Here is an 11,119-nt window from a genome sequence, read left to right on the forward strand (position 1 = left end):
GAACAAAAATGAACATATAACACCAAGAATTGTGGCATGCAGCTAAAGTTACAGCAATAAACTCCAATGTTAGAAAAGAGGAAAGTCCTCAAATCTGTATGTCAGTTTTTGTCTCACAAAGGGGATTGGGGCAAATGAAGCCCAAAGTAAGCAAAAGAATAAAGAGCTAAGTGACAATCAATGAAAACAAAAAAAGCAGAAAACAGAAGAAACCAGTGAAACCAAAAGATGGTCCTTTGGGATCCACAAAATTAATAAATCCCCAGCCAAGAAGAAAGAGAACCAAAGTTATCTGAAATGAAAGGGATGATATCATTACAGATTCTACCTATGTGCAATGGATAACTCATGCAAATGAAATTGACAACTTAGATAAAATGGGCCAATTCCTTACAAGACAAAAATTTTGGAGGCTCACTCAAGAAGAAACAGTCATGCACAGTGGCACATGTCATAATCCCAGGGACTTGTGAGGCTGAGGCAAGAGGATAGAAAGTCTGAGGCCAGCCTCAGCAACCTAGCAGGACCCTGTCTCAAAATAAGAAAAGCTGGTGTTGTAGCTCAGTAGTAGAGCTCCCCTGGGTTAAATTCTCAGTATCATAAGAAAAAAAGAAACAGATATTCTGGAGATGGATGGTGCCAATGGTTGCACAATAGTATGTACGCACCTGATGGACCTTGACTATATAAATGGTTAAAATAAGGGGGTGTATAGGATGCACTTAGCATGCACTGGGGCTTTGTTCAGTCCCCAGCATACACCCATACACACACACTATTAGACATATTTTACCACAATGAAAAGAAAACATAGGCAAAACACACTGCATGTAGCTTTTAAAACATGTAATCACAATCATCCTGTAAGGAAGCTCCAGGCCCAAGTTCATAAGCTTTACTTGTGAATGCTACCAACATTAGGGAAGAAATAATACCAATTATTTGCACAAACTCTTCCAGAAGACCAAAGAGCAAATACTTCCAAGGCATTTTATGAGGCCAGAATCACTCTAATATCAAATATCATTCTAATATCTAATATAAGAAAGGAAAATTAGTCACCAATATACCTTGTGGAAAAAAAAAAAAACAACTTTTTTTTTTTTTTTTTGTACTAGGGATTGAATCCAGAATCACTTCACCACTAAGCCACATTACCAGCCCTTTTTATTTTTTATTTTGAGACAGGGTCTTGTTAAGTTACTTAGGGCCTTGCTAAGTTGCTAAAGCTGTCCTCAAACTTGGGAGACTCCTGTCTGTACCCAGTTTTAATGTATTTCTGTACACTGGCAACAATTGGAAATTGGAATTATTTTATAGACCATAGGCTGATACTTGAATCCTCAATAGAACATCCCTAAGTCAGGCACAGAGGTCTCAAGTGGAGTCAACCTCAGACTTTTTTCCAGCCCCCACACTCCATAATCATTTCCCCCTTGTCCATACCTAGTTGCTACTTATGGAAGGGTTGAGGCTGTGGGTGTTGGTCAAATTGCCCAGGGAAACTGTAAAGCAAGTGAAGGAAGGCTGTCCACTCAGAGGCTGCAGAGGAGCCAGGCTTGGGCCAGGGGGAGCTGGAGATGGAGCAGCAGATTGTGGAGGAAGCCAGGGGAGCTGTGGTCAAGGAGGTAGAACTGGCCGTTGGGGTCCTGCCCATGGAGATACCCTCAAAGCCTTACCACTCAGTTACTACAAGATCTCCAGGCCCAGGCGGAAGCACAGAGATCCCAAACCAACCCCTGGATCAGACCTGCAAGGACCACTGCCCTCCAGTCTACATCTCCAAGAAGATTCTCATGTTCTTCTTAGCCAGAACCACGACTGTCACTTCCTGCCCCAGCCCAGGTTCATGGGGACCCGCTGTGCCTGATGCACGATTGCCCCCGTCACTCCCGAATCACTCTGCCATGAACTCTTATCCTCTACCCTGGGGAGCAGAGAATGGGACAACCGGGTGTCATCACCCCAGGGGAAGATAAAGAGCAGCCTCTGCACTAGAAGATACAGCCTCCAGGGAGGGGCCTGGTATGGGGACCAGTCCTGGGAGTCACTCAGCCTCCTCTGCAGAGGGTGATCCTAACTCACAAATCACCAGTGAGGGAGGTGCTGGCATTGCCTCAGATCAAGCCCCTGAAGTTAGGGTACTGGCCTGGGTGGGGATGGATGGGCTGGGGGAGGACAGCAAGCAGCAGAGGAGCAGAAATAGAGGGAGAAGAGGAAGGTCCAACTGGGGCGTGGTGGCCCCTACAGTTACAGGCTCCTGTAGAGGACAGCAATGTGGGCAGGGAGAGAGAGTTTCTTAAGACTTTGTTCAAGTCCAGCTGTGGAACCAGAGGCAAATGAGCCCCTCTAATATTTGGCACAGTGAGATGACCGCACTGGGGCAGAGGAAGCGCTACGTCAGCGGAAGGGAAGACTCTCGATCTTGTGGCTGGGGTGATGGAGGTGGGATAGGCGGGGCTAGGATGACGAGTGGAGGCAAGCTGATATGGAGGACAGGACTGGTGATGTGGCAAGGGGACAGAGAGGAGGGATGAGCTGGAAGAGGGGATGGCAGGCAGGCTGAGGTGAGGCAGTGGGGAGGGGGAGGCGGCTGGACAGCACCACTAGCCCTGACTCCAGGATCCCTCAAGGACTGTCCCTCACCCTGCAGCTCCCCACCCTGATCTCCTTCTCCCTGCCAGGTGCTAATGGATTTCCCTGCTGTGGCAAGGGGGCAGTGGACATCGTGGAGATACCGTGAGAACCAGTCTCCCCCCCCTCCTACCCTTGCCCCTGAATCCATGTGCCCCCCCACCACCACACCTAGAATTTCCCTCCGTTTTGCCCATTTCTAAAGTCTTCCCAAGATCAGTATCCAGGCCAAAAGTCTGGAGGTGGGGGTGTCTACCATTCCTCTTCTCTCTCTGCCTTCAGTCCCTGACACTGGAGGAAGGCTGAGGGTGATGGGGCACAGCGGGGATATGGATAGGGGCTGACTACCGAGAGAGGCCTTGCCTGTTCAGGACAGAGCTGTCAGGAGGGGGGTGGGCAGGTGCCTAAGGAAGAATCAGGGATAACAATAGCCAAGCACGGAGGGCAAGGGTCAAGAGCAACAGAGAGAAACTTCCCATCCACACACATCTCCGGTCTCCAGACCTGCAAAGCTGGGAATGGGCAGGTGGGTGGACATTGCTTTGGGCTTTCCGCTCGGTAGGAAGCCCTTTTTCTGAGCTTTGGTTCTCAAAGCAAGCTATGTGGGCTCACCTGTGATGCTCCATAAAAATGAAGATTCCCTGTGTCTCCTCCAACTCACCCAATCCCACTGTGGGGATGACAGATGAGTTGGCAAACCTCCTAGGAATTTTCTAAACTCACTGGAACTTAAGAATATCATGCTCTTTGTGGGAGCGGGGACACTGAGGAGTGGGTCAGTTAGTGAGGTCATCTTACCAGCCCCTGTATAAGACAAGAGGCCTTGAGAGTCTCAGAGATCCCTTTTCCCCTGAGCCAACCTCGAGGATCCCTATCACCCACTCTGACTTCTTTTGTCTTAGGGATGACTTCAACTCCCCACGGCCCCATCCCCGATTAGCAGAAGAGGAAGAAGACCTAGAGGTGAGAGTGACAAGGTCCCCCCATATGGGGAGTTGGTAGGCAAGGGGCAGAGTCTTTGAGGCCCACCTTTCCTAAATCCCCACCAACCCTTATCCTTGACAGTTCTGGGACCTTAGTACCAGACTGGTGTGGCAGCTCACACACCCCCCACCCCCATCACCCACCCACACTGTCTCCTGCCCCAGGCAGGTCTTTGGTGCCAGGAAGGACCTTGCAGGCAGGGACACCCAGCTTTGCCTCCTTAGCTTTTAGTTGAAATCTTTCAGGTGGAGGACGAATTGCTAGAGCAAGAGCCTCGGCCCAGAGCAAATGTGGATTCGCACCTGGACTCAGTCCCAGATCTGGAAGACAACTCAGATGTAGACATCCCAGAGAGGGGGCCTGAAGCTAAGTCACACAATGACCCCTATTGGGAGATGAGCTCTCTGGATTTTGGCTGCGAACACACTGAGCAGCAATATTACACAATAGAGACCCTCCATCCCTACACAGAGGAGATACCAAAGACCTTCTCGGGTTGGTCGATAGGCTCCAACTCCAGCCTCCAGAGTGTCCCAAGGAAAGAACTGACAGGCCCTGAGCAACGCTCCATCCGCGTACAGACTTCCAAGCACCTCTTCTGGGCAAATAAGCTCATCCAAGCATCAGAGCACAGCCTGCAACAGGCAATAAATAGGCAGTCCAAAGAAAGAGACACAGAGAAGACCCCCAGCCACCCAAAGCAGGAGTCCAACCCCAAAAACACACTGTGCCCTGAGAATATGCTCCAGATCTCCAGGGCCGTGACATTTCGCCAAGTCACAACCTCCCAGCCAATATCAAGCCCTTGTCTGTCAACCTCCAGCCTCCCGCCATCCATCGGCCTGGAAGAGCTGATCAATTTCGCATCTTCCTTGGCCGTAGCCTCCAACGACATGGAGTTGCCCAGTTTAGAACAAATGATCAAAGCTCCATCCCGGAAGTCTGCGGCACCTTCTAAAGAGCCTGTGAAACCTTATACAGAGCCTCTGCAGCCTCAGAATCCACCCAAAGCCAAGGAGCCAGAGAAAGTTCCAGAACAGGAAAAACAGAAATTCCCTTCTTACCTAGACTTCAAACCTGGGATCAAGAGAGCCACCATTGAGGGGGAAGTGAAGTTCCTTTCGACACAGGACATCCCCGCCACACTGCAGGAATGCAAGGAAGAGTGAGTAGACTGGGTACAACTCCCCTAAGGGCCACAACTGTGGGGCCTCATTGCTTGCCCAGCTGGGCAGGGGTAAAGAACAGCGGAATGGGGGGGCTGAGCAGGGCCACTTGCAGCTCAGTGAGGCCTCAACCTCAGTGACCTCATAAAGGCTACTGAAAACGAAGTTCCGGTGGACTGAGGTGAAGTGCCAAGGCCAGGGCCGAAGGAGGCTTGGGGACCATGGAGGGTGAGCTCTCCCAGTCTAGAGCGGGGATCTGGGTTCAAAGTGGGAAGGGTCAATGCGGTATTAGAAAGTGGAACTACTCTGCTGGTGTCTGCCCTGCAGAGAGTGCTGTCTGGAGCCCTGGGCAAGGACACTGTGTGGAGGGACAGTGAGGGGACAAGGCTGTGTAGTGGTCCTTGCCTCTGGTAATGGAGGGACACAGACCAGAACATCAGCTGCACAGCCACATGCAGCAGAAGGCCCCTGACCCCAGGACCTCCTCCCTTGGACAGGTCCTGGGCCTGCCCCTCCTTTGTCACCGTCTCTCTGGGACCCCAGTGACACTCTCTTTTTTGTGTTGCAGCTCGGTGCCGGGAACCAAGAAAGGGAATCCATTATTCCTGAAAATCCATTTTAAGCTGTCATCCCCTTCCACCCCAGAGAAATGACTAGACAAAACCAGTAAAGCCTCCAGTGCTGATCCCTCGCTCAGACTTTTTGTGCAAATGCTCCTGGACCAATGAGCTCACCTGGCTGCCATAGCCTAGTCTCAATTTTTTAGGGATGACACCCCCATATTTTTAGTTGTCCCCAGCCCCACCAACTCCCTGAGGGCTCCGTCATCCTGTTCCTGGCCATCCATCTCACCCTGGTCACTCCCCAGGGATAGTTCCACTTCACTCCCCTTAGCCAGACTTCAAGGCCACCTGGAAAGACTTATCTGACTTCAGGAGGCTTCAGAGTCCTCTCTGAGGATTCCGATTCTTAGGCCTGAAGCCAGGGGCACATTGGGATCATCTGAGGGGGGTTAACCCCTGGGGGGTGGGACTGGGCAGGGAGAAAGGGAGTGTGGAGGGAGTTCTTCCGGTCTTTCCTCGGGGAAGACCTGCATGGAAAAGGGATGGTGCCTGGGGGCTTGAAGGAAGCAAGAGACTGGTCCTCCAGGGGACCACAGCATTGAGCTGGAGGTCCCTCAAATGTAAGGAGAGCCCACGGTAACGATGCATACCCATATGCAACCCAGAAATGCACACACCATAGCCTAGCACTCACACTGCACATCCATGCACACACAGAATAAGCCACTCGGATGTCCATGCACACACATCCTGTGACTTTCACATGTACAAAACATGCACACAAATGCCCAAAGTTCCCCGTGTCTGGGGTCAGGCTTTGGAGGCCCAGGGGTGGGGGGGTGAGCAATGCATGGAAGCTTCTGGCAGAGGCAAGATGGATGCAAAGGAAGGAAGGGAATTGGAGTTAGGGGTGGACATGGGTGTGGAGAGGGAAGTCTTCGGGAGAGAGGAGGGGCACCCTGAGCCCTGATCAGCCTCTGACCCCCCCGCTCTGGATGTCAGGCCCTCTGCCAAGGGAAAGCCCAGCTTTGCACATCATCAAGAGCCTGGCAGGTGTTGAGGAGGGAGGAGGGAGGAGTCCAGGGAGACAGATTTAGAAGAAGGGAGTAGCTGAGAATGGGTGCAGCCAGAAGGAGAAGGGGGCCAGAGGCTGGAAGAAGGGACCAAGCAATGATGAAAAGGTAAAGTGTCCCAGGTGAAGCTAGACCCAAATTGTTATTAGGCTCTCAGGACTCATCTTTCTGGAGTATTTTGATTTTTGTTTTTTGAAAAACAAATTTTATTTTTACAGCAGTTTTTAGGGGTACTGCAAAATTGAGCCTGAAGTACAGGGATCCCATATATTATCCACTCACCCCACACAACCTCCCCCTCTATTGACATCCTGCACCAAGGGTACATTTGTCACAAAAATGAACCTACATCAACAAATCATCATCACCCAAAGTCCATAGTTTACTTGAAGGTTCACTCTTGGTGTTGTACCTTCTAAGGTCTTTGACCAATGTATATTGACAAGTATCTATCAAGGGAGAGTTCAGAACAGTTTCTAATGTACTCAGCCTATTCATCCCTCCCTTCTTCCATTCCCAGACAACCGCTGATCCTTTCACTGTCTAATTTTGCTTCTTCCAGAATGAGTTGGATAACATACATAGCCTTTCAAACTGCCTTCTTTCACTTAATAATATGCATTTGTTTCTTCCGTGTCTTTTCATGGTTTGATACTCCACTTCTTTTTTAGCACTGAACAATGTTCCACTGTCTGGATATATCAGTTTACTTATCCATTCACCTACATCCTGGTTGCTTCCAAAGCTTAGCAATTAGGAATAAAGCTGCTATAAACATCTGCATGCAGGTTTGTGTGTGGACTTAAGTTTTCAGATCATTTGGGTAAATACCAAAGAAGATGATTGCTTTACCGTATATGTGGTATGGATTTGTTCTTTTTTGTAAGAAACCACCAAACTGTCTTTCAAAGTGATTATTCCATTTTGCACTCCCACCAGCAACAAATGAGCATTCCTGATGCTCCACATCTTCACCAGTATTTGGTGGTGCCCGTATTTTGAATTTAGGCATTCTAATAGGTGTGACGTATGTGGTATCTCCCTAACAATATATGGTGTTGAACATGTCCTACACTCATTTGTGTATCTTCTTTGGGAGGTGTCTGCTCAAATCTTTTGCCGGTTTTTTAACTGGGTAGTTGATTATTATTGAGTTTTGAGAGTTACAGTGTTTGCAAATAATTTCTCCCATTCCCGTTTGTCTTCTCATTCTCTTGATGTTGTCTTTTGTAGAGCAGAAATTTTTAATTTTTAATGAAGTCCAGCTTATCAATTATTTCTTTTACAGGTCACATTTTTGTTATTGCATCAAAAAAGAGTCATTGCCATACCCACACTCAGATAGGTGTTCTCCTGGGTTGCCTTCTAGGAGTTTTAGAGTTCTGTGTTTTACACTTAGTTCTATGATCTATTTTGAGTTGCTTTTCGAGAAGGATGTAAATTTTGTGTCTAGATTCATTTTATTGTAGGTGGATGACAGTCATGTCATTAGCAAACAAAGATAGCTTTATTTCTTCCCAATCTGTATACCTTTTATTTCCTTTTCTTGTCATACTGCATTATCTAGGACTTCCAGTACAATATTAAAAACAGCAATTAGAAGGCCGGGATTGTGACTCAGTGGTAAAGCAATTACCTAACGTGTGAAGCACTGATCAAAATCAAAATCTCAGCACCGCATACAAATAAATAAATAAAGGTCCATCAATAATTAAAAATAAAATAAAAAAAAACAGCAATTAGAGGGATTAAAGGGGACATCTTCTGGATCTTCGCAGGAAAGCTTTGTGATTCTCCCTGCTAGGTATAATGTTAGCTGTGGATTTTTTTTTTTAATTTATTTTTTCAGTACTAGGTATTGCACATTCCAGGCAAGTGCTCCTACTACTGAGCTATGTCCCCAGCCTCCTAGCTATAGACTTTTTTTTTTTTTTTTTTTTGGTGTGGGAGATTGAACCCAGGGGTGCTTAACCACTGAGTCACATCTCCAGCCCTTTTTATTTATATTTTTTATCTTGAGATGGGGTCTCACTAAATTGCTTAAGGCCTCACTAAATTGCTGAGGCTGGCTTTGAACTTGAGATCTTCCTGCTTCAGTCTCTGGAGGCACTGAGATTACAGGCATGCGCCATTAAACCTGACTTAACCTGGACTCTTTATTATTAATTAATTTATTTATTCTTTTTTTTTTTTTTTTTTTGGTACCAGGCATTGAACTCAGGGATGCTTAACCACTGAGTCACATACCCAGCCCTTTTTATTTTTTATTTTGAGATAAGGTCTTGCTAAATGTCTGAGGCTGACTTTTAATTCATGATCCTCCTACCTCAACCTCCAGAGTTGTTGTTTTTTTATATTTATTTTTTAGTTTTAGGTGGACACAATATCTTTATTTTTATATGGTGCTGAGAATTGAACCCAGTGCCTCATGTATGCTAGGGGAGCACGCTACCACATCCCCAGCCCAGCCTCCCGAGTTTCTGGGACTACAGGCAAACACCACCACACTCGCTATAGATTTTTTTGTAAATGTTCTTTATCAAGTTGAAAATTCGCTATTTCTCGAGTTTTTGTTATGAATGGGTAGGAATTTTGTCACTTTTCTGCAGGTATTTATATGATCATGTGATTTTTCTTCTTTAACCTATTGATGTGATGGATTACAATAACTAAGTCTCAAATGTTGCATTCCTGTAATAGATCCCATTTGGTTGTGATGTATATTTTTTATTCAAGTAGAATAAACATAAAAATAAAAGCAAAAATCAACAAAATCAAAAACAGGAAATCAATAGAGAAAATCATCAAAATAAAAATCTAGTTCTTTGAAAAAGATCAATAAAATCAATTAGCTCTAGCCATACTAACAGAAAAAGAGAGAAAGGATTGATATAATTTCTTCCTTAAATATTTGATAGAATTCACAGTAAACCTATCAGGCATGGTGCTCTTTGTTTTGGAAGGTTGTTAACCTTTTTTTTTTTTTTTTTTTTTTGGTAGTTGTAGGTGGAAAGAATGCCTTTGTTTATTTTTATGTGGTGCTAAAGATCAAACCTAGTGACTCATGCATGCCAGGCAAGCACTCTACCACTGAGGTACATCCTCAGACCAGAAGGTTGTTAATTATTGATTCATCTTCTTTAATAGATATATTCTATTTCTCCATGTGTTATTTTTGGCAGATTGCGTTTTTCAATGAATTGTCCATTTCATCTAGATTATCAAATGTAGAGGCATAGAGTCATCCATAATATTCCTTTTTTTAATCCTTTGAATGTCCATTATATCTAGAATGATGTTCTCTCTTTCATTCTACTATTAATAATTTGCATCATTTCTCTCTCCCTCCCTCCCTCTTCTTTCTGTTACCCTGGCTGGAGCCTAATTGATCTTACTGATCTTTTCAAAGAACCAGCTTTTGATTTAGGTGATCTTCTGTAATGATTTCCAGTTTTCAATTTGTATTATCTTTACTTACCTTGGATTTAATTTGCTCTTCTTTTTCTAGTTTCTTAAGATAGATGCTTATTGATTTTAGATATTCCTCCTTTTCTAAAATAATCATTTTAATTCTATAAACTTCCCTCTTAGCATTGCTTTTGCTATAGCCCACAAATTTTGAATGAACTGTATTTTTATTTTCATTTAGTTTCAAATATGTTTAACCTCTCTTGAGATTTTTGTTTGACCCGTGTATTAATTAGAAGTGTGTTATTTAATCACTAAGTTGGGGATCTCCCAGCTATCTTTCCCTCACTTCCCAGTACTAGAGGATGAACCCAGGACCCCTGCAGGGTAGCCAAGTTTTCAACCAGCTGCATCTCCAGCCTTTTTTTTTTTTTTTTTTTTAAGATGTCCATGGGTTTGGGGGTGTGGCTCAGTGGTAGAGTGCTCGCCTAGCATGCATGAGGCACTGGGTTTGATCCTCAGCACCACATAAATGAAAAATAAAGATATTGTGTCCACTCACTGCTTGCCCATCTTGCCTCCATTTACACCTGTGGAGGATGATGCGGAACCCCTTCTCATAGGTAGCACCCTGGATCCCAAGAGGCTGCTGTGTCACATCTGTGTGCGCTTACCCTGTTACAGATGGTTTCCACCCAACTCGTCTATTTATACATGAACTCTGTCATTAAAGATTTTTGAGAACATGAAAAAAAAAGAGATTGTGTCCACTAAAAAATAAATATTAAAAAAAAAAAAGATGCCCAGGCTGTCCTCAAATTTGTAGTCCTGCCCCAGCCTCCTGAATAGCTGGATCTGGGATCACCAGCATGTACCACCAAGCCTGGCATCCCAGCTATCTTTCTATTATTGATTTCTATTTTAATTCCATTATGACCCAAAAGCAGACATTATATAATTCTTATTCTTTTAAATTTATTAAGGTTTCATGGAATTTTTTTTAATATGGCAAACAGGTCTATATTGGGCTGGACCCTCACCCTCTCAGTTCTTGGCTTTGGGCCCCTGGGACCTACTTCTCTGGGCCTCTGTCATTCTGACTTAATATCCAGAGTGGAGTCACAAGTTCGGGTGTCTTAAGGGAGGCAAAAACTCAGAAGAATAAAGCAGCAGGTGATCAACAGGGAGAAGCAGATCTCTGGTGAGAGAGAGAGTGTATCTCCCGCCAAAGACAAAATCCACCACAAAGGCAGCCTGGGGGCTATAGGTTTGGGGCACTGGAGCAGCCTCA

General features: G+C 45.5%; 1 protein-coding gene across 1 annotated transcript; it reads left to right on the forward strand.

The window, feature by feature from the left end:
• Positions 1-1,580: 1,580 nt before the first annotated feature.
• Positions 1,581-5,801, forward strand: Spata32 (spermatogenesis associated 32). Its single transcript, XM_078040989.1, has 5 exons — positions 1,581-1,845; positions 2,685-2,739; positions 3,537-3,597; positions 3,864-4,783; positions 5,353-5,801. Exons 1-5 carry the CDS (start codon positions 1,581-1,583, stop codon positions 5,435-5,437), a joined length of 1,386 nt encoding a protein of 461 aa, XP_077897115.1. The 3' UTR covers positions 5,438-5,801.
• The last annotated feature ends 5,318 nt before the right edge of the window (positions 5,802-11,119 follow it).

Source organism: Ictidomys tridecemlineatus, chromosome 3 (genome assembly GCF_052094955.1).
Source record: "Ictidomys tridecemlineatus isolate mIctTri1 chromosome 3, mIctTri1.hap1, whole genome shotgun sequence".
NCBI classification, from domain to species: domain Eukaryota; kingdom Metazoa; phylum Chordata; class Mammalia; order Rodentia; family Sciuridae; genus Ictidomys; species Ictidomys tridecemlineatus.

Excerpts from the sequence above, each read along its gene's own strand:
- Spata32 (XM_078040989.1), top strand. The coding sequence starts at position 1,581 with ATGGAGCAGCAGATTGTGGAGGAAGCCAGGGGAGCTGTGGTCAAGGAG. Across the intron at positions 3,598-3,863 it reads AAGAGGAAGAAGACCTAGAG|GTGGAGGACGAATTGCTAGA; the intron begins GTGAGAGTGACA and ends GAAATCTTTCAG. Across the intron at positions 4,784-5,352 it reads CTGCAGGAATGCAAGGAAGA|CTCGGTGCCGGGAACCAAGA; the intron begins GTGAGTAGACTG and ends TTTGTGTTGCAG.